The sequence below is a fragment of the Mesoplodon mirus genome (genome assembly GCF_964341445.2).
Source record: "Mesoplodon mirus genome assembly, chromosome: 12".
In the NCBI taxonomy this organism is placed as follows: domain Eukaryota; kingdom Metazoa; phylum Chordata; class Mammalia; order Artiodactyla; family Ziphiidae; genus Mesoplodon; species Mesoplodon mirus.
In genome coordinates, this window is record NC_138988.1 from 78,364,654 (window position 1) to 78,387,287 (window position 22,634).

The 22,634-nt window shown below is 41.2% G+C and overlaps 1 protein-coding gene across 3 annotated transcripts in view; it reads right to left on the bottom strand.

The window, feature by feature from the left end:
* Positions 1–1,902: 1,902 nt before the first annotated feature.
* The window catches only part of ADGRF1 (adhesion G protein-coupled receptor F1), a 36,073-nt gene continuing 15,341 nt past the window's right edge, over positions 1,903–22,634 (bottom strand). For all 3 annotated transcript variants that reach the window (XM_082638834.1, XM_082638832.1, XM_082638833.1), the window contains 12 exons: positions 21,758–21,907; positions 20,610–20,783; positions 18,571–18,671; positions 17,498–17,556; positions 13,706–13,857; positions 12,392–12,555; positions 10,549–10,737; positions 7,113–8,486; positions 5,400–5,441; positions 4,333–4,392; positions 2,658–2,724; positions 1,903–2,112 (listed from right to left, as the gene is read on the bottom strand). In XM_082638834.1, the coding sequence (XP_082494960.1) occupies positions 2,039–2,112; positions 2,658–2,724; positions 4,333–4,392; positions 5,400–5,441; positions 7,113–8,486; positions 10,549–10,737; positions 12,392–12,555; positions 13,706–13,857; positions 17,498–17,556; positions 18,571–18,671; positions 20,610–20,783; positions 21,758–21,907 (2,606 nt within the window). In that variant the 3' untranslated portion in view covers positions 1,903–2,038. The remainder of the gene's footprint in view (positions 2,113–2,657; positions 2,725–4,332; positions 4,393–5,399; positions 5,442–7,112; positions 8,487–10,548; positions 10,738–12,391; positions 12,556–13,705; positions 13,858–17,497; positions 17,557–18,570; positions 18,672–20,609; positions 20,784–21,757; positions 21,908–22,634) is intronic.

Sequence of the window (22,634 nt, forward strand, 5' to 3'; positions counted from 1 at the left end):
GTCAGTAAGGAAGTAATTAAGGTGAAATGAGCTGATAAGGGTGGGGCCCTAATTTGATAGGATCGGTGTCCTTATAAGAAGAGGAGGAGACACCAGAGAGCTCTATTTGCATGTGCATGGAGAAGAGGCCATGTGAGGACACAGACAAGACAGAAGAGCAGTCTCACTAGAAAACAAGCCCAACGGCAGCTTCAACTTGGACTTCCTGGACTCCTGAACCATGAGAAAATAAATTTCTGTTGTCTAAACCACTGGTCTGTGATGTTCTGTTATGGCAGTCTGAGCTGACTAATATACTCCTACAGATAGCAGTAAATGTGGACTTGACTTACTTTTGTAATCACAGGCTGCTGAGACTTAGGACATCAGGGCTACTCATAAAATAGTAGCTAGATGATGCCTGAGCTCCCTTGCAGCCAAGGAGTCTAGGATTCTAATTACAATTAAATTAGCAGTTCCAATCCTGCTAGGCTGACTTATATAACCCTCTTCTTATTGTAATTCAACTTCCATAACTACTACCCTGGCATAGCCATTTGCCATCCATGTTGCCCTGCTCACATCTCACCTCTCTGTGCCTTAGTTTCAGCAGCTGTAAAACAGGGATAATATTATTCCCCCTTCACAAGCTTATTGTGAAGATTACATGGGTTAATAGATGCAAAGCACTTAGAATAATGCCTAACACATAGTGAGCACTCTCTACATGTTGCTTCTTCTTTTATGACTTCTTACCACCACCGTCATCATCATCAACACTGCAATTGTTATTGAAAAAAATCAACACTTGCTTTAAAAATGCCACAGCAGATTTCTAGGAGACTCTGGAAGCAAGGATGAATCAAAGGGCTTAGTTCTTCTGGGCACTGTGGTCAGGACTGAAACTCAGGTGAGCCCCAAGTGATGGTAGTATGGAAGGGAAATGTTGCTTCCTACAGTGCCTTCACCTGCTGCTCTCTATCTCATCCAAAAGTAGCCATACATGTAATAATACATGTATTATTACATGTAATATATATTACATGTAATATATAATACATATATTTACATGTATGGGTGATACATGTATCGGCCATACATGTAAATAACTTCCAAAAGTGCCTATAGTGTATTATGAAAGAAAACCAGGTGCTTTAAGGTCTTTCTGGATGTTGACAACCAAATTCTCCCTCAATTTTCCTCTTACATAGAGAGAATTCTGGGAGTGATGAATCTCGTATCTAACCTCATAAGGCTTGCTTAGGATTGCAGGTAATTTTCAAGACTGTTATGAGGTTGTAGAAATGGACTAGGAACCAAAAGTCCTAAAAGCGCCCTTTACTGGCTTCACTTTGGGAAGTCACTTCACCTGTCCAAGCCTCTATTTCATCATCTCTGCACTAGGTCTGCCTGGACACCTCACGTCATTGGATGGGGGACCAGATGAAAGTGACTTGTAAACTGAAAACTAATGCATTATACTTCCTAAGTAACGACTATGAAGCTATCTGAAATGGACACTTCTATTTTGTTTCTGATTAACTTTCAAAGTTCAGTGACTGTACCTAAAAAGCAAAAACAAGCATAAAATCCAACTGGAAGTTTTTGGAGGAAAACGCCTTTTCTCTAGGAAATTTCACCAGTGACTTTTTTATAAGAAAGTGAACATGGTCCATCAATGTATCTAAAGTGATTTCATGACATTTCCTTACTCCAATTCAGGTGATTAGAAATGTCACATGAATAATGCTATTTTATGAAAAAGGAAACCATAGTTTGTGGCAGTGAGGGGCTAGTACAACTGACATAATTTCCGACAAAAACCTGATCTTCTACATTTATGAAGCAATTCCTTTGAACCAAAGCCCATGGAAGTAAATCTCTCCATTTAACTGAAAATAAAGATGGCTGTCATGAAACTGCTGAGAGTTCCTTATTATATTCTCAGACTCCAAAATCAGAAAAATTCATTGAATATTGAGCATGATTTCTTCACTGACACTGAGCTCTAATGTCAATTTGCTCCAAAAAATTTTCCTTGATTTTAGGGTTCCCGGCCTTATTCAGTTGATGAAAACTGAGTTAGCATGATGTCATTTGAGGACTCTCCGGTATAAGAAAGTACATAAATGCCTAAAAGAGGAAAAAGAGGATAAGAATTATTGCTATTATGTTGGAATCAAGCATAAGACCAAAATAAAAATAAGCCTATGCAATTCCTTACAATTCTGGACAGTGTTCGGAAGAGGTTAGGGTGTACAGCATTTTATTAATGCCATAGAAGCTTACATTCGTCAGACATCTCTCATTTGAGAAGAGAAGCACCGTATTTTCAGACGTTGGGGAATGAGATTGGTTTGAGATCACTGAATGTTACTGCTGGAAGGAAACTTAGTGATCTCTTAGCTTTTCTTTTTACTGATGAGGAACAAAGGTCCAAAAAGATAAAGAGATTTATTAAAAGCCCTCAGGCTGGTTGGTGGCAGTGATAACAGGACCCAAAGCTTCTGGATGAGCACATGGAGCATTTGGGGAGGGAAATATGCCTTTTCAAGTTCCGACACTTGAACTTTATCCGAACTTCAAAGAATTTTGATTGGACTCTAAAGTGAGTTGCCCATGATGGATTCATGCTCTTTCTTCCTACCCCTTAGAACCTTTGGTTTGTTGTAACTCACCTTTGTGTTGGAATGGGTTGAAAGTCTTTTTGAATCTGGGTTTGACAGATGAATCTGATGAGTTTTGCTGCACAAAAGAAAACCAAGTCATTTAGGCATTCAAAGTATTCTTCTAGGTGCCTGCTTTTTCATTCAAACTCCCTCAGAAATTACAAATACTCATTTTTTTCTTCTGCCAAATGTGCATTTACTTTAAAGCAAATGAGCCACCTACCCAGAAAACAAAATCTCATTTTTGTCACCTAATTTGAAAGTGAAACTGGAGAAGGGGTACAAATCCAGAAGATGCAAAGCCCTCACTGACCACTGCTGCCTTCTGAAAAGGGTCAACAATTTACATTAAAAACAGGGAGATAAACCACTGTCAGGCATCTTTACTTTTGGTTTTGGTGTATTTTATGTTTCAGTGTTTTTCTCTCTTTGCCCTTCCAATGAGAAAAACTCTGACTTCCTGCTTTGTAGGGTGGGGAGTGTCCTGTCTTGCTTTACCAACTAAGGTTCGACTTTAATGCAGTCACACATGCTGTTAACTCCCTCCTTTTCTTAAGAGTAGAGAATGATTCATTAGTTTCACATTTTCTGGTTCAAGGGATTTTAGTTCTTCAAGACATAAAATCAAAATCACAGAATATTAGAACTTCTGCTTTGAGTAACTAGTCTAACACTTAATTTTTACATCTTGAGAACATTGAAACCAAAAGGTACTAAGTGACTTTCCTGAGGTCACACAGCCAATTGGTTACTGAGTCAGAAATACAGGGCAGGTCTGCCAGCTCCTGGGGTCACAGCTTCCTAACCCACAGCCCTCTCCTATGAAATGCAGACCCAGGAAAATTATTTTATAAAAATGCCAGAGGCTAATTTCCTCACTGTTTTTTTTATTTCAAAACGTTATATTATCCCTTGTTAAAAATCTCTAAATATCCATGTAGTTTTTCATGCACTTAAATTGGCTGATTTTTATCACACACAGAAATTTCTGCTTTAGAACCCTTTCTGAAAGGCCCTCCGTGTCTTGCTAAAAGACAAAAGTCTGAGTTAACGTCAAAAATACAAAACCGAGAGGCAAGTACTTTTGATCCTAACTATACTGTTCCTTACATGGATTGCACTTTTGTGGCAAAGAATGAAAACAAGAATCCTTTGTTTCCATACAAACTTGTCAGTTTGTAGACTGAAGAGCTAAAATTGCAAGGGACAAAGTCAGGTACACCAGCATAAGAGAAAATTCATAAAGATCCTTTTATATATTAGAAGTTAATGAAGACTTCCCCCTCTGATTTTCTGGAGAAGGAAAAGGGGTCTGCAGGAGATCTAGACAGGCAGGCAGAGAAAAGGACCCTATTGATTCTAGATATTGGGAGACAAGTCAGACTATAACAAACAACACTGTTGAAATGTATTTGCTCACAAGAGCACCACAGAACCCCATGCCTGAGCATCCTTGAAGCTTTCCACACCTTCGCATCCATTCATCCATTCACTCATTCACTCATTCATTCAACAGCTCTTTAATGAGTATTGACCATGTGCTGGACATCGTGCCAGATACCAGGAATATAACGTGACAGAAACTCAAGGGGTTTACACAAAAGTGGGCTTGCCGTGGGACTGTGTATAAAAGTGCAAAACTGGAACTCCACGAATTGCCTCCACCACTGCAGGAGATGATTACCTTTGATGCTTGGTTCCAAAAGCTTAAAGGAGACAACTTGTTGAGTAGCAGCTTTTGCAGCTACAGGGCAAAAAAGAAATAGTGAGGAACTACACATAGGCAATCATACAGAGGCAAATCAAGAACAAAACTGCAGAGTGTAATTGTTATTTAGTAGTAGTATTTCCCAGAAACATTTACTAGACTTTAAGCATGTGGATCTGATGAAAGGATTGCTTTTCTTTTATTTCTTTTCTTTACCTGTAAACAAATCTAGAATGAAACAAAGAGCAACAGTACCAAAAAACATAATAATTCAGATTCTAGACATTAGTAATTGGCAATAGTGGCTAAATCGAAGTTTGTCTTTGAAGTGGAGAGTGTTCTCATCAAGTGAATGGTGCCAACAACAGAATTATTTAGTCCAATCAAGAAGGAGGCAAATTGCTTCTTTGTAAACAGGGGTTTGGAGGCATGTGCAACAATTATGATAATTATAAAATATCCTTATCTTCTTATTAAAACAGAGGCTACATTTTTTAGCTTATTGTCTTTACCTCTCTCTGCAGAATTGCTCAAAGCTTAGAAAAATAATGAAAGAAGTTTAAGGTTTTTTCTATTATCATTTACTTACATTGGTCATCCTTCATTAGGAATTCTATTTAATGTTAGAGGCTATGTAATATTTACTATATAAAATTCTAGAAACATACAAATAGATAGGCCTTTCAGCATATTCTAAGTGAATGAATAAATTAAGTAAAGGAGCAAAAAGGAATTCACCCCTAAGGAAAGTTTTTCTGCTGGTTAATTATGCCAAATCATAATTTAAAAGTAAAAACAAGTTTCCCCTTTTTTTCTACAATGTTCACATTATATGTTGTGGTTAGTTCTCTACAGCTCTATTATCAGCAATGAGTGTTTAGTTTCTTTGTCTCCTGACTGAACCTGCCTTTTGTGAAATTATAGAATTTTATTATGCAGGTACCCATGGTCTAACTTCTTATATATGAATAAGGGCCCTAGAACTGAAGGGGAGGGACTAGATGCCTGGGTTAAAGGAGAAAGAGAGAAATGAATACACATACCTTACTATCCAAGAGCATTCCAAAACATAAGATGAAAAAGCCCTTAAAAAAAGGAATAAGGCACATGTATTATCTTTTCCTTTTCCAGTAAAGAAAGCATTTTTATGTATTACTATTCTATTATATCCCCCAACATTGAAATTATTTCCTTGTCTGTCCCCCTGTTGACTGTGGGTCCTTGAAGGTAAGGATACTGTGTAAACTCCACGATGCCTGGATTAACACAAAGTATGCAAACATTTTTTTGGTTGAACATATAATTAAATTATTGCATGAATAAAGTCTGAAACACACATGGAGCATCATTTTCCCCTTTGTGTCATCCTAAACCCAAAACAAAGAACTTCCATTTGCTTCTATGTCTTAGTCTTTCTTTAGGCATTAAACAAACGTTAACTAAGCGTCTATGATGTCAGCAGTCACTGAAGTCCGACCCCAAGGCCAAGTAGAGGAAGTTGACTATATCAGCATCCTTTCCATCAGGTCCATCCAGCCCTTCTGTAACCCTTGGCAGAGTCTTTCTTGGACCTTGAAATTCTCCTCCCAGGCAGAGGACCCTCAATTGGTGTCTGTTCAGACAGCATGTCACCAAGGGCCCTGGACAGAAGTTCCCTAAACCTGTCACCATTAGGTGTGTGCTCTCCATGACTGCCCTCTGTGCCACCACCTAAATGTACCCTGGTTTGTTGCAGTAGGTGGAGAACCAACTGGATTCAGGAGATACTTACTGAGCACTTACTCTGTGCCAGGCACTGCACTAAGTGCTAAATGATCTCATTTACTCTTCACATTTACTCTAAGATACAGGTAATAATATTATCCCTGTGTACCAAATGAGAGAATTAAGGTATAGAGAAATTAAATAATTTGTTAGCAGTCACACAGTTGGATAGCATGACATATTTGAGCCCAGAGCTATTTAACTCCAGAGCTCAAACATTTAACCACCACTACCCTGAGTCATTGTCCAGAGGAGAACCAGTAAATATTTCTTGAACCAGGACTGAACGCTCTCTTCCAGATTCACCAAAACCTAAGGATTGCTTTGCCCACCTACTCCCTGAACACTCTCTGATCATGGCATGTAAAACCCAGCCTTGGCAGCAGAGTTTGGCAAACTTTTTCTGTAAAGAGCCAGAGAGTAAATATTTCAGGTTTTGCAGGTCATCCAGTCTCTTACAACTGCTTAGTTCTGCCTGTGCAAGGAAGACAGCCACAGACCCTATGTAGATGAATGGGCATGGCTGTGTTCCAATAAAACTTTATTTACAAAGACAGTGCTGCCTACAATTGGCCAGGCCCTGCTTTATGGCACGTTGGGGACTTCCCTTGCACCATTCAGACTCAAAAAGCACTCTGGATTTATTTCCCTTTCCCTGTGTGCTTTAACAGACATCAGCACAAGACAAAGAGGACTGGGTCAACGGCAAGAGAGATGAGAGTTAACTACGTGAACTCTAACAGATTTAAAACCCTGGAATGGATTACTGAAGAAGCCTAATATTCTGCTTCAGTATGAGAATAACTGTTGGGAAGACGGGATCTTTTTTTATTTTATTTTTTTCTATTCACTGTTGCCAGGCAATTTGGGTTATAATAGTCCTGCTAGAGGCAGGGAAATGAGATCGCCCCCAGAGTGGTCTTCCCATCCTCACTTCTCTACAATTATTCCAATTACCTGATGATATAATAGGTTGTTCTCATCGCTCTTACCTGGGATGCATTGAGTGATGCGAAAATAACATGCCAGGCCAGATTCTGGCTGTCAACCATTGTTCCTATGCCAAACCCCCAGGTGAGCCCTAGCAGGGGGGTCAGAACGAGAAGGCTCCTCCCTATACGGACGACAGTGGCCTTGCTCTCCTGAGTCAGCCTTTCTCCAACAGCGGGTCTCCAGAGCTTCGTGAGAACTAACAGGACCACCACCAAATTCACAGCCACAATAGTCAGGGCAGGACCCACAAAGGCCAAGAGAGGTTTGCTCCCATCGGACCAGTTAAGCCAACACACATCTTTCCTTTCATAGCCATTGCTGGGTTGTGTGACCGCAATGGTGATGATGCATATAATGAGAGGACACCCGTAGCCCAGGCAGAACCCGACAGCCACCAACAAAGGCGTGGCCATGTGGTGGAACACGAGGATAACCCGATAAGCCAGCAGGAAGCCGAGCATAAGCATCCAAAAGAACAAGGAGAGGTAGAAAAAGTGTGTAAAGAACACTGCAGCTGTGCAGACTCCAGAAGGGTTTGCCGTGGTGTCCACGGAGGCAGCGACAATAAACCAGATGTCTGCGATCAGAAGGCACAGGGCTATGTTCACCATGCAAATGTGACGCGTGTGTGAGGTTTGGCTTTTGTTGACCTGCTTCCAAAACAGAGCTTCGATGGTCAGGTATAAGATGAGACTTCCGATGGAGACCCCCAGTCCCACAAAGGTGATCCATTTCACAACGGGAACGATGGGAGGGGGGACAGAGGGTGACATCAGCATGGAGAAGGAGGTCAGGTGAGTACAGCGGCACGTCACAGAGTCTGGAGTTTCATTCACTAGGTGGCAGCCATTATCGTTCCACTGCAAATGGTTGAAATCCCAAAACATACAATGAGGCTGGCTCAGATTTGATTCTATCTTGGAAAAAGTCAGGAAAATTTCATTGATGGAATAGTTTGCGATAACTATGGATATCACGGGCCCATTGACCTGAGCATTTCCATTTTTGGTAACAGGTAGAATGTTCCCCAGGGTCAAGGAGGTCATGCTGATGATAGTTTCTGGAAGGGGTTCCCGGAATTGGTCTGACCTAATTAATGCATGGCCTCTGATGGGAATGGAGGGGTTTTGGGGGAACATTTCAGTCTGATAGTTATAACCCAAATTGCTTTGATTTGAGGATGCTGGAATCCCTTTCCAGTCAATGAATTCTCGAGAAAATTCCAGAGGCAGAGCTGTCGAAGGGACTAGAACGCTGATATTTTCCAGTGACTCTAGTAACTGGGATCCAGCATTCTTTTCTTTCTGAAGTAACACTGTCCAGTTGGTTACCGAGGCAGAATTAAGGATGTGGTCAGATATACAGATGACATTCTGAAATACAAGGGTGAAAGTCAGGTTGGATTTTGAGTAAACAGGTCAGAGGACTACGGGTGGATAGTCATTAGTCTTAAGCTCAGGAAAATTGCCCAGAGAATTGGCTCAGTTGAGGACCACATTAAAACTCAGCAATGAAATTCAGCTCTGGTGCTCCACGCAGTGGAAGCATTGGGTTAAGAAATGAGGGTCAGGGCTTCCCTGGTGGTGCAGTGGTTGAGAGTCTGCCTGCCGATGCAGGGGACACGGGTTCGTGCCCCGGTCCGGGAAGATCCCACATGTCGTGGAGCGGCTGGGTCGTTGAGCCATGGCCGCTGAGCCTGCGAGTCCGGAGCCTGTGCTCCGCAACAGGAGAGGCCACAACAGTGAGAGGCCCGCGTACCGCAAAAAAAAAAAAAAAAAAAGAAATGAGGGTCAGCAGAATCATGTCAGTTCCAGGGTGATCACCCCTGGGTATTCATACTCCGGTTGGGGCTTTGGCATAGAGGAGGAGAATCCTGCAATGGGTGCTGCAGAGTTTGCATTTTCTTCCTTCTGAGATGCCAAACGGGACTGCATGACTCCTCAGGCTGAGGGTCCAAGAGTGAAACGTTACTTGCAATTGCTTTCCCATATCATGTTTTTCTGCTAATATTAGAAGTTCTAAATTCATGTCATGAATGTTCAAGTTTTAATTCATTTGTATTTATGACTTTTCTTTAATAGAGGAGAATATATAGCAAAAATCCTTAAACACTGGACATGCAACAAGGAAGCATTGAATTGTTGTGGGTTTTAAGGGTCAGTCTCAGTTTGAGATTCATTTTAAAGGAATTCCCTGGCAATTCAGTGGTTAGGATTCTGTGCTTTCACGGCTGAGGGCCCAGGATCCATCCCTGGTTGGGGAACTAACATCCCTCAAGCAGTAAGGCCAAACAAACAAAAACAATTGCAACAACAAAAACCAGGTTCCTTTTCCAAACGTACCTGGAAGGCAGCGTTTTCTCACCCAGGACCCTCACTCACTCTTACGGGTCTGGTTCCCAGGAATCTGCTGCGGGTGTCTATCCCTCTGGCTGAGTCTTACCCTAACTGAGCCCTCTGTGGCTTCTGGCCCGAATCCCACAGTGAGCTTCTCCTATTGCCCCAGCAACCTCTGCCTTCTTTTTGTTTGTGTTTGCTGCTCTGTTTTTGTCCTTCATTTTATTTTTAGCCTTTTTGTGTCATCTTGTTTTAGTTAGTCTCTTGTAAACAATGCATAGCCAGACTCTAAAAAACAAAACAAATCTGAACATCTTTGATTCAGGGGGTTTAACTTATTCACACTTAATGTCATCTCTGATGTTATGTTCACCTTATATAGTTAAGCAGGATTGTGGGATTATGTAACATATACATTATATAACCCAATTTTGTAAAATATTATATGCTTTAACATACAAAATGCACACATCCAAAGTGTTTGGAAGGATATTTATTTAACAAATATTTATTGAGTACCTGCTATGTGTCCTTTGTCAATTTTCTAGGCACCGAGGTGACACGTAAAATGTAAGCAGTGGCTATTCTAGGGTGACAAGATTACATATCACTTATTTTTCTTTTTGTTTATTTGCATATCTTATAGTGAGCATGTCTCATTTGAGTAATTTTTAAAGTTAATTTTTAAATATCCAAACTAAATCATGAATGCCCCAGTCGAAAAAATGGAGTTCTTAAAATATATTAAATATGATATACTAAAGTCAGAGCTTATGGCCACGGGAAGGAACAACTGCCAACTCAATATTAAATATTAAAAACTTGGCACCTGTGTCATTCAGAGCAGAGGCTCACGCCTTCCCCTCAGCCAGATGCTGTCCAGGCAGTCTGCCTGGAGGCAGCTCCCTCTCACATTGAATTCACATAATTGATCCCGGAGGTTGCTTATACACTGCTGAGGAAGCAGTGAAGCTCACGTCAAGACTGTTACATGGCTCTTTGGTCCTTTTCAATGGCACCCCATCAACTGGGGCTTCTGCCATTCCTCCTGCAAGATCGAGCATTTAAAGTGAGCCATTCAAGCTCAGGCAGACCTTACCTCCATTGTCGAACTGGACACATTGAAGTGTCGTCCTAGGGACAGGGATGAGATATTGCCCAGAATTGACACCACAGAAGCCAGATTCCCGGCTGTGGTTGATAGGTTTTGCTGAATGACCACTGAAAGATTCTGCACCAAGGAAGACACGGTTGCCTCAGTGGCGTTGCTGGCCATCACACTGAAATTCTAGGAATAGAAATGGTTATGTTCTAGAAAACAATGAAATGCTTGTGCTTCATCAGACTTAAATCAGATTTCATGGCCACGAATAACCAGAATTTGTATGGTGCATTATAACGTAGGATAATCATATAACAATAATAACAACAATATAATGGTTGTCATTCAGTGTTTTTTATTTTCCATACAGTGTGCTAAATGTTTTACTGGGGATTCACTGATTTCATCTTTATACTACCCTTTAAAGGAGGTACCATGATCATTTTCATTTTATGATTAAGGAAACTGAAACTTGAAGAGATTCACTAAGAAGCACTTTTATATAAATTGTTACCCTGATGATACAGAACCTGATGTTCAGTGAGATTCAGTGACTTTCCAAACAGTACCCAGCTAGGAAGTGGAAAGGTAGGGTCTACTTGGCACTAAATCCTATGTTATATCCATTATACTATGCTGAGAAATCCCTAGAGAGGATTTAAAGGGACATACAGGGAGATTTTGCTACACTTGGTCACTGGATTTGGGGTTTTACTTCTTCCTTGAGGCTCCCATCTGCTTCCAGGACACTGAGCTAATTTGGAAGGCAGCCGAGAGGGATATTCCCTTTGTTGAAAGCACATCAACCCAGGATCCCAGATCCCCCCTGCTTTCCTTTTTTATTCTTCTCAGCTGACAGAGCTGTTTTCTGCCTAGGGTGCCTGGGATCTGACTGTCCTCACACCCTGGGGTGACCTAGTCCCAGCTATGATTCATGTCCAGAAACTGGGCCAAAGAAGGCAAGAACAAGGATACACCTCAGAAGACATCTGCTCCAATCTCCCTCCCCAGTTTACAGATGAGAAAACTGAGGTCCAGAAAGAGAGCCGTAAACCTTCCACAGTCCCTTGGTGAATATCGTGGGGTCCTCTGCTTCCAAAGCAGGGTCTCTGGCTGGGACTGAAGTTCTCCTCACTATGAACTATTTGCAGGACAGTGTCTGTGAACTGGTCTTGGAGTTCGTCTTCCATGACTTGAGTTTTAACTCCTCACCGTTTGCTTCCATCTTCTTTCTATCTACTACGTCTTAAGTACTTGAAACTTCCTAAGAGAGCATCATGTGGAGGTCATAGCACTGGACTGGAAATCAAGGGACCACGTTTCTAGTTCAACACTACTGCGACCAGAGGGGCCACTAACCCCTCAGTCTCCCCTTTTCTGATCTACAGAAGGAAGCTGGTGAGGCACGTGGCCCTGGAGAGCCACTGGAGTTCTATCATTCTATATGGCTGACTCAGTCCCTGCCCCGCTTTCTGACAAATGTACTAAGGTTATAGCTTCTGACTGATACCTTCACTTGGATCTTTGATTCCCAGGCTTTCAGAGGCCAGCTTACTTGCTGTTCTGCCATCTTCAGCTCTCTTCAGCATCGATTCACACCTCTGCAGCACCCTCCCCCCAAAACCACCCAATCTTACGTTTCTGAGGTTCTTGGCTGCTACCTAGACTCACGACTCACGCCTACACTCCCTGGGTTTCCCAGGGTCTGATGTCACTGACTTCTGACCAATGAGACAAATGGATACATTTTACCTTCCACCATGAGCCATGCTCACTGGGAGACACCCACTGTGAAACTCAAAACCAGGGCAAATCTTCAAGGTGGAAATGCTTTTTTTACCTTCTTCAGTTCTTCCAGCTCAGAGAGCACACACGTCTCCCTGAGGACATGCCACCCAGAGGGTTGGCACCTGGCCGTGATGCTTCCAGAGTAGCCGCTGCTACAGGGAAGAGTATACTCATCATTCTTAGACCCAAATCCAAAGAATATGCTGTTACACTGGGCTGGAAAAGAATGGAAACAAAGAAGAAAAATGTCTCAATATTTTGACACTCTCTATAAACTATAAAGCAGTACTTTTTAAGTCATGTTTTCAGACAAAACCCAGGCAAAACTCAGGAGTAGGAGAAGTTTGTCTTTGATGCCCAGCTTCACGCCATCAGCCCCTTTTCCCCTTTCCTGATGTGCTACCCTCCCCAAGGCTGGCCCCCTTTCCCTCCAGGTGTCTGATCTATGCCAACAATCTGAATTTAACGGGCTATCAAATAGTTAACTATTCGGTGAAAATAAGACAGGGTGTGATCCTTCCCAGGAAATATTTTCACTCTTTAAGAGAATGCTAGAAAACCAGAAAATCTTCAAGACACTATGGGACAAAGCAGTCATGATAGGGTTAAAAGATAGGCAGTTGCCATTTGGGGATGACATGTCCTACTTTGTGCCCCTTTAAAGGCTTCTCACATGGTGATCAGCCACTAGTTCCTCTTGCAACTGGCCCTTCATAATATATTCTTACCACGTGAGGACTGCGAAGAGGAAGCCTTGAAAGGAAGAACCACAAGGGCTATGAATTTTGTTTCTTTTCCCCACTGCTGTGTCTTAAGTGCCTAATCACTTTGGATACCTAGTAAATATTTGTTGAATAAATGTTGAAAGGGGCACAAATCTTGGTAAGAGAGGTTTAAAACTGAATGTAAAGAATTTTTTAAACATCTGAGGAAAAGAAGTAGGGTGTGTATGTCTATGTATATCTGTGTGTGTTTGTGTGTCTGGGTGTATGTGAATGACCTGGAAAAAATGCTTTCTTTCCTGGGTCCCTTGGATTATGATTTAGGAATTTCATCAGCCCCAGGGCTCTTCCAGCATGTATACCAGGAAACTATTGCTGAATCATTTCCATCAGTGCCTGCAGTGAATCAGTCTTGTGTGATGTTTACACTAAGAATTGGAGCTCAGCTGACCCACGAGCAAGAGCCTGAAATAGTGAGCTGAAAGTGAGCTTCATCCTGGTTGGGAGGAGAAACAGCTACTTGTTTCTACTAAAATTCAGTCTTAGAACAATTCTGTGTCAGGAACATCTCCAAAATATAATACAATCTACTAATTAGGCTCCCCTAATCTACTTCCCTACAGAGGACGGGAATCCAGTGTTACCTTTTCCGAACACTCTGAAAGAGTTGTCTTCTAGTGGAAAAAGCTGATGCAGGCCTGTCTTAGCCTTCTTAGCCGCCTGCCCAATGCCTGACAGCAGTTCAGATGTGTTGCTGGAACCAACAACTTCATACCCAGCAATGATGCTTCCATTTCTACAATGATGACATGGAAAGAAAAATGAGATTCATTCATTCAGTCACTCAAGGCTTATTCTGTGTGGGGATGGCATTGGGTCCGTGGGAATAGATCAAACAGATTTGGTCTTTGCCTTCTTGGAGCTTATGTGCCAGTGGAGAAGGCAAGGCAAATAAGAAACAAATAACCACCAAATATACATATACATATATATATATATATATATATATAAAATTCCAAGTTTTGTTAAGTGTTATGAGAGACAAGTTCAGGGATAGAGTTACAGATGTAGAAAACAAACTTATGGTTACCAGAGGGTAAGGTGGGGGGAGGGAGAAATTGGGAGATTGGGATGGACATATACACACTCCTATATATAAAATAGATAACTAATAAGGACCTACTGTACAGCACAGGGAACTCTACCTAATACTTTATAATGGCCTATATGGGGAAAGAATCTAAAAAAGGGTGGATATATGTATATGTATAACTGATTCACTTTGCTGTACACCTGAAACTAAGACAACGTTGTAAATCAACAACACACCAATAAAACTTTTAAAATAAAATAAAGGTTTCTTCATGTAGATCTTAAAAAATATATATATCAAGTAGACGTGAGGCCCACTTTAAATAAGACTGGTCAGGAAAGGCTTCTCTGTGCAGAGGAACTTTGAAGCTGAGACCTGAAGGATGAAAAGAAACAGCCAGTGATGCAAAGAGAATTGGTACAGCATGGCCAGCACCTGAGAAGGGCTGGAGGCAAGAAAATGCCTGTGAGTCTGACAAACTTCAAGGCTAACGTGACTAAAATTCAATGAGCAGGTGAGAGATGGATAGGAGATGACCCTCGAGAGGTACCCAGGAGCCAGATGGAGCAGTGTGAATTTGAGTCTGAATTTCATCTTTTATTAAAAGGTTTTATTCTTTTTGAAAAGGCATGGCATGATAAGATTTATAGTTTAAGATCATCACTCTGGCTGCTGTGTAGAAAATAGGTGAAGGCAGGAAGCAGAGAAGCAGGAAAACTAGTTAGGAAGGAGAGGGTGGTGCCCTGAACTGATTGAGTAGCAGTGTGTGGGGGGAGAAAGTGAACTGGTCAGTTTCAGGTTGTATTTGAAGACAGAGCCAGAAGACTTGCTAACTGAGCAGATTTTGGGTGTGGGAGAAAAAAACCAGGCAAGAACGACCCCAAGGAATTGAAAAACAAATTGTAGTATATTCATACAATGGACTATTACTGGGCAATAAAAAGGAAGGAGTCACTGATACTCAAAAAGCCAAGGATGAGTCTCAAAGGCCTTAGGCTGAGTGAAAGAAGCCAGGCACACACAAAAAACTATACAGTAGATGATTCCATTTAGGTAAAGTTCTAGCATAAATAAAACCAGCCTGTGGTGAAAGAAATAAGATCAGTGGTTATTTCTGGTAGGGAGGTAGGAATGTGCATGGAGATTGGCTGGAAAGGGGCACAAGGGAACTTTGGGGATAATGGAAATGGTCTGTCTTGATAGGAGGTGGCGTGTATTAGTATTTGTCAAAGCTAATAAAGCTGTACAATTAAGTTTTGAGCATATCACTGTATGTAAATTATACTTCAATAATTAAGTATAATTTATTGTAAAATAAATTAAGACAGGATACCTCTAAGATTTGGGTCTGTGCAATTAGAAGAACAGCATCTCTGGAAATGAGATGGGGAAGGCAGTGGGAGAAGGAGATGAAAGCTTATGACGGTGGGGAGTTGGAGGACTCCCATTTTGGACATGTTACATTTGACATGCCTACTAGAAAATCACCTGGAGATGTTAATAGGCATTGGATATTGGAGTCCAGAGTTTAGGGGAGAGGCTGAGGTCAAGTAATAAATTTAGAACCCATCTGTATACAGATGGTTTTTGAAGTTATGAAAGCAAGTGGGATAACATGGATTAATTTAATCCTGCAACTCCATGAGGGTTAGGGTTAGGGTTATTCTCATTTTATAGATAAGAGAACTGAGTCTTAAAGAAGTTGGGTCAAGTCATTAATGATTAATTGATGGATATGAACCTCTGGCTCTCTAAAGCTCAAATTCTTAATCACTACATTGAACTAACATTGAACTACATTGAACTCACAATAAATAAACCCAAATACCCTTTTAGGCTGTGAAGATCACAATGTCTTCTCATTGATATGGCCCTTCTATAGTCTTTGAAAAGTGTTTTTCTATTATTTCATTTTATGTAATGAGGTTAAATCAAATTCCACAGGTATTAACAGTCCTGTTTGACAGATAAATAAATTGAGACTGTGAGAGACTAAGATTTACTTTAGATCATGTATGTAAAGAGTAAAACCAAAATAGTTTTATTTTATAGACTTATGTCTACTTTTACTGTGATTTTGTCTACAAATTATTGGAGACAGTTTGTAAGATATAGATAGATAGATAGATAGATAGATAGATAGATATGATGGGATATAAATTAGAAATATAAATAGAAAACCAGGACCAAGGAAAAGAAACATGTGAATATTGAATACAAAACTGTTGATTGAGTTTCAATGCTGTCTATGAATTCAATGACAGCAAAGTCAAAAACAGAAGTTAGATTAATTATATAGACCTTGATATAAGAAAAAAGAAGCAGTGTTTTTCCTAGCACTGAATTTTAAAGAATATTATACATGTGAGCCTTTTTATAAGTACATGAGAGGGCTTAAAGGATAATGTCCAGGACAGTATATTTATAGCAAAAGTTACTGAAAATTTCCTTTAGCTATTCTTTAGCTGTGAAAAAAGTATATAAGAAGTTAAGTTCTCTGACCTCTAAGTCACTTCCTCTATCAAGCAGACTATAAATAGCTGGTAATCAATACACACACGGGTAACTAACCAAATAACTTTTGAATTAAAGTATAAACAAAAGGCTAATTTACTAAATATCTCTTTATTTGCTGTAGACAATGACTACTGGGCTTTGAACTATGGTGCATCCATGATATCTACACAAAAATATAATATTCTACCCAAGGAGCCCCTTCTGGCCCCCAGTTATACAACATCACACCCTCTGTGTTAATGGAAGGAGAAAACCCATCCCTCCTCAACCCACAACCTTTGTCACCACCACTCGCCCCTTCCCATGCATGCACACCACGTCCTCCTGCTTCCTTCCAAGCCATGCGGGTTTCCAATTCTAGTTTCTGATCCATAGCTTCGAGAATGCCATTTAATATTTATATTCGCAAAGGCATTTAAATGAGAATATAGGCTTTCTTCTTAAGATTTTTTAAAGCACCACAGACTTTTATCCAGTTTTAGTAAGAATTCTACTTCAAAAAGCAGTTGACTGGGCTCCCCTGGTGGCGCAGTGGTTGAGGGTCCGCCTGCCGGTGCAGGGGATGCGGGTTCATGCCCCGGTCCGGGAGGGTCTCGCACGCCGCTGAGCGGCTGGGCCCGTGAGCCATGGCCGCTGAGCCTGTGCCTCCAGAGCCTGTGCTCCGCAACGGGAGAGGCCACAGCAGTGAGAGGCCCGCGTACCGCAAAAAAAAAAAAAAAGCAGTTGACTTATTTTCTGTCAAGGTCACTTGGAAACAGCATGAGGCATCCTGCAGGACGGGTGCATGATTCCAGGTATGCCTTTCTAAGACCATTGTATTACTTACCGAAATTGGGTGACTTGAACTGACTCAAAACCTCGGATACTTCTGTATGCTTCTTTAAGCTTTACAAAGAGAGCAAAGAGCAATATGTTGATCTTTGTCCCCACACAAGCAAGACATTTCAGCAAAAAATGGTCGCAGACAATAAATAACCAACGGAAGCACCAAGAAAAGAAAAGAGGTAAGGCGAGAGGTAGTTGCACGTTATAGAAATACATTTAAAATGATAGCAGAGAATGTACGCACACACGCCTGCACACACACATATAATTTAATTTTGAGGTTGCTAATAAGGAATGTAGAACCAACTGCTTAGGCTAGAGGATGGGTCGGGTGCCAGATAATGTAATAAATTCATCCAAAATCTATTTTCTTCTTCCCCTAAATAAGCCATTGATTTCAATAGATGCTTAAACTGAATCTACCTGTGAAGTGTTTGTGCATGTCTTCAGTTAGAACCACATCTAAACCACCATCCTAGGTAGAGGTAGTTTTATGTGACTTCATTATGAAGTCCAAAATTTTGGTCAGTAACCCTCTTTAAGGAACAAATCCCAAATGTTAACAATTGAGCTTAGATCATGAAAACTTTCTTTTGACAAATAAAAATAATCAGAAAATAATCAAGAAGGCTTGATTCACTTATCTTGTTATGAGAATAATGTGTAACTTTGCGGCTGAAGACTTACAAAGAATGAAGATAATGGGAACTTTTATTCTCAAAATAGTGACATTATCTGCAGCCACAGATTCAATATCAGACCTGAGAATAAAGATCCTTAGTACTTAAAAAAAAAAAAAGAAAAAAGAGAATAATCAAGATGGCTTGGTTTAATATTACCCTAACAAATGAGCAAAACTAAACACTAAAGAAATGGGAAGAAGTCAATTGCTTAACGCTCCTTGGAAGAAAATGTTCAAAGTAGATCACTTGTGGGCAGAGTGATTAACTGTTATGTAATAACTCATTGAAAATGAATAATTAAGAATATGTGTTAAATAAATATGTTGAATTGGAAACATCTGAACTTACGTTTAGGCAACGATTTCTTTTGTAATAAGTAGAAGGTGCTTACTTGACTTTCAATTCCAGTGGTATATTTGGAGTATATAGCAGAAGATGAATCCAAAAGGTCTTTTGTAAATGTTTCATTAATCTTGAAAGTACCCCAAACCTCTATGGAAAATAAAAAGAAATTTACAGAGATAACAATTACTCACTTGATATATTATAGCTTAAAATTACAGAAGTCTAATTCAGCCCATCTATTTGACAGTGGTACTTCAACTCCTTTTTTTCTTCTTTTTTTTGTCAATTTCTTTTTATGATGAATGTTCACCTAAGGTAATATAGGAAGCATCAATAAAACCAGAATTTTCTTTTGTGGATTTGGAACATAATGGGAAAGTGCGATCATCAAGATGACCTTATAAGCAGGTAAATGAGTAGCCACTCACATGTGGTTATAAAAGGCAGTCACTTATCCCAGTCTAGGCCCTGAGCATAAACGTTGTCCCTATTTAAAAATTAAAAAAAAAAAATCACTACTTGCTAACTCCAACTTACCCCTTGCTTACCCATCACTGGTGCTTTTCTCCTCTGGGACAGGTTATTCCCCACCTCTGGATGGACAAGTCCTGTGTATCTTTCATTCAGGACTTAGTTAAATGCACCTCTTTAGCAAGACCTTCCCTGGACCCCAGATGAAGAGTCTTCCTCTCCTTTAAATCCTTACAGTACTTTATCCATACCTCCCTTCCAGCCTCTTCACCTACACATCCATCTGTGAACACACCTCATGTATGTCTGTCCCCACTCTGCTTTGGGAAGCTCCTTGTCAGTGTAATCCCTGTCTGATCCATCTTTGTATCCCCCAAAGATGGATCAGACTTGGACCACTTTTCAAAGTGTAGGCTGTCATCAAAATTTGTTGAAGAGATCACACTGTCTTCTTTCATGTGTTAACAGCCTGGCCTCCCCAAGTAGCTTGCTAATTGATCATGGTGACCTCCCAGAATTTGCCCCAGATCTGGGTATAAAGATGGTGTTTAATAAATACGTGTTACTTGAGGCGGGAAGGATTAGGAGTCTGGGATTAGCAGATGCAAACTATCATATACAGGATGGATAATCAACAGGTCCTACTGCATAGCACAGGGAACTGTATTCAGTATCCTTTGATAACCCATAATGGAAAAGAATATGAAAAAGTATAGATAGATAGATAGATAGATATAAAACTGAGTCACTTTTCTGTACAGCAGAAATTAAACACAACATTGTAGATCAACTATACTTCAATCAAATTTTTAAAATAAATAAACAAATAAGTGTTACCTTAACCTGAACTGCTGTGGTTCTGGAAAAGGGACCCAGGGAGACCCAGGAAAGCTGGGCTATTTCGGGTCCTCCTTCACTCTTTGCTCCACTCTACCAAAATCTGGAGCTTCAAGATAACTGGACTAGTCTTTGGGGATGTTTCTTAAAGTCCTTCAAGCTGTTGGAGCCCTCGTCATCTGGCTCACCCCATCATCCACTGAACATCAACCTAAGTCAGCAGTAGCTCCCTCAGCGTCCACTGGTTCCTAAACTAGACTTTCAACTTTTGTTTGGTTTTGGCAATTCATTCAACACACATATTTGTTGGCAATTTACAGAATATCTTTCAATATAATCACTAGGTAACCATCCCTGCTTGCACACCTCTAAATTTTTATTTTCTGGAAATTGATGTTGGCCAAAGAAGTAAACAGAAGGTGGGAAGAAAAATGTTATTTAGTCAAGCTGTTCCCCTACTTGGAATTTCAGGGAATCTCCCTAAGTCTCAGAAGAATCGTAGAATTGTCGAGGTGAGCTGGATGTACCTCCAGGTTGAACTGGCGCCCAAACATCAGCTCACGTTTCTGAATTTTCTGCACTTACGAAGCTCTCGCTGTGTCCAGCCAAGCCTAGCAGGGTACGTCATCATTGCCCTTCCAACTCCCTGTAAACACTGGCTCTTCTCTGGGAGGCAGAGAGAAACATTGGGGCACAGACCAAGTGGTCCTTCTCTCTCTGTCACATGTGGAGGTAGGAGGGGCCCCAGCTCCCCTCTTGGTATCCTTACACACTTACTTGTTCTCTCACAGAAATGGACACTCTGGGTGAGGTTGTTGAGATGACAATCACAGCTCTGGAGAGATCCCTCCGTGTGAAGGTAGCATTTCTGGGGATCAAGGCATGAGGGAGAAAACCAGGAGTAGCCGTCGTCACAGGCACAGCGCAAGACCCTGTTCTGGATGCCACAGTCTGCACAAGAAACAGAGCTTGGTCTCACGGGACCTGGTTAATAAATTGGCTATGGCTGAGTTCTCACCTTTGGTTCTGATATAGAATCTGAACCAAAAGCTAGAGATATTTCTCTCCAAAAGCTATAAGGATGAAAACAAGATGGAAACAAGTATGTTTAAGGTTAAGGAAACGTCCCACTCAATAGATACTGAGATTGGATCAGAAACCCAGCTAACATAACAATCAAATGTCTGGGGCTAGCATCTAAAAGAAGGATGTGTGCCCAGTCGGTACCACTTACATGGAGAAAGAAGCAGAAGAGGATATGTCGAGAGTTAAATATGAGAGTTATTTAAAGGGTTCCAGATGGTATTTGTCCACTGTCTTATCGGAGGCTCCCATCCACCTAGCATCACTCCCCCAAAGTCCCTGTTAGCAATATGGCAAAGGCAGAGAGACCTTTATGGTGAGAGTCATGATGAAAAATTTTATTAAGCAATCCTGTATGCTTGTATTGGACCTAAAACTCCCACTAAGAAACCTTTCCTTTTCAGTAGACCAAAAAAAAAAAAAAAAATGGGGCAAAGTCACCACATACGGTTGTGAAAATATGCACAATGGTGTGCAGTAAATGGTTCTCAAACTTGATCATGCATCAGACTCTTTGGGGAGGGGTCTCATCCCAAAGTTTATGATTCAGTAAGTCTGGAATGGAGCCAGGAATCTGCATTTCTTTTAAGTTTCCTGATGCTGCTGCTACTATCGGTCTGGGTACCACACTCTGAGAACCCTTACTTTAGATAAATCATTTAACTTCTCTTAACCCCATTGTGGTGGTCATTAGTGTTGTTGGCCAGATATTTTTTACAAGCATTTATTCTTTTCAGCCACAGATATTGGGGGGATGATTGATTCCCCAGCATAACCTAACCTCTCCTGACTCACACACCACCTTCCCCATTTCCACTCCCAGTTACCAGAGACTGACTCACACGTGGTGGCCTTTGCTCTGATAATCTTCACCGACCCAGGTAGAAAAAAAGGGTAAGGCTCCAAAAGCTTCAGAAAGTTCTTCACATCTCTTTTCTCCTTGGAATCTCGATAGGCTACCTGAAGCAGCAGCTCGTACTCCTGGATTGGACCTAGAGAGAAAGAGAGACAGTCAAAGGCTTCTTTTCTCAGGCTGGGAGGGAGATATTGCAGAGCAAGTGGCCTCAGAGCACTTGTCAGATTCAGCCTGAGGGTCAGGGACATGGCTTGGTCACTTCCATTCATCCAGACATGGACTAAAAATGAGCATCCCGAGCAAAGCATCAGATGGTCCACAGGTGCCTAAGACACCTCTCTCCTCTGACTTCTGCCAGGCCAGCTGCTCTGTGCTCTCTGACCCACCCGAGCATCGCCCTGCTGACTTTACATACTTCTCAGGTCACATCCAGAGTCAAGTTTCAGGGTCAAGACTGAAGGGAGAAGAGGTGAGAAAGTCCTGGTCACTCTCCCCTCCTCCTCCCCCAGCTCTGGTCTCCTGAACGTATCTCTGATATAAAACCCCCAGTCCCCTCTTTCCTCTCCAAAGAGCCCTTCCTTCTCCTGTACAAATGTTCCACTAATTCGCTGAACTTGATACTGAGATGAAATGCACGAGTAAAACCAAACCAAACCTTACTTGAGCCTTGATGCATCCTCACCTCCACCTTATCGTTTCTGAGAAGTACCTTTTGTTTCCCTAAGAAGAGACCATTAGGTGTTTTGGTCTGGGAGAGAAGAGGAATCCCACCCAGAATTCACTTAGGCACATTCACATGAAACTCTGTATGAAGTTCCATGGGGTCTCAAGGTCCTCCCAAGGTCCTCTGTGGACCCCAGGTT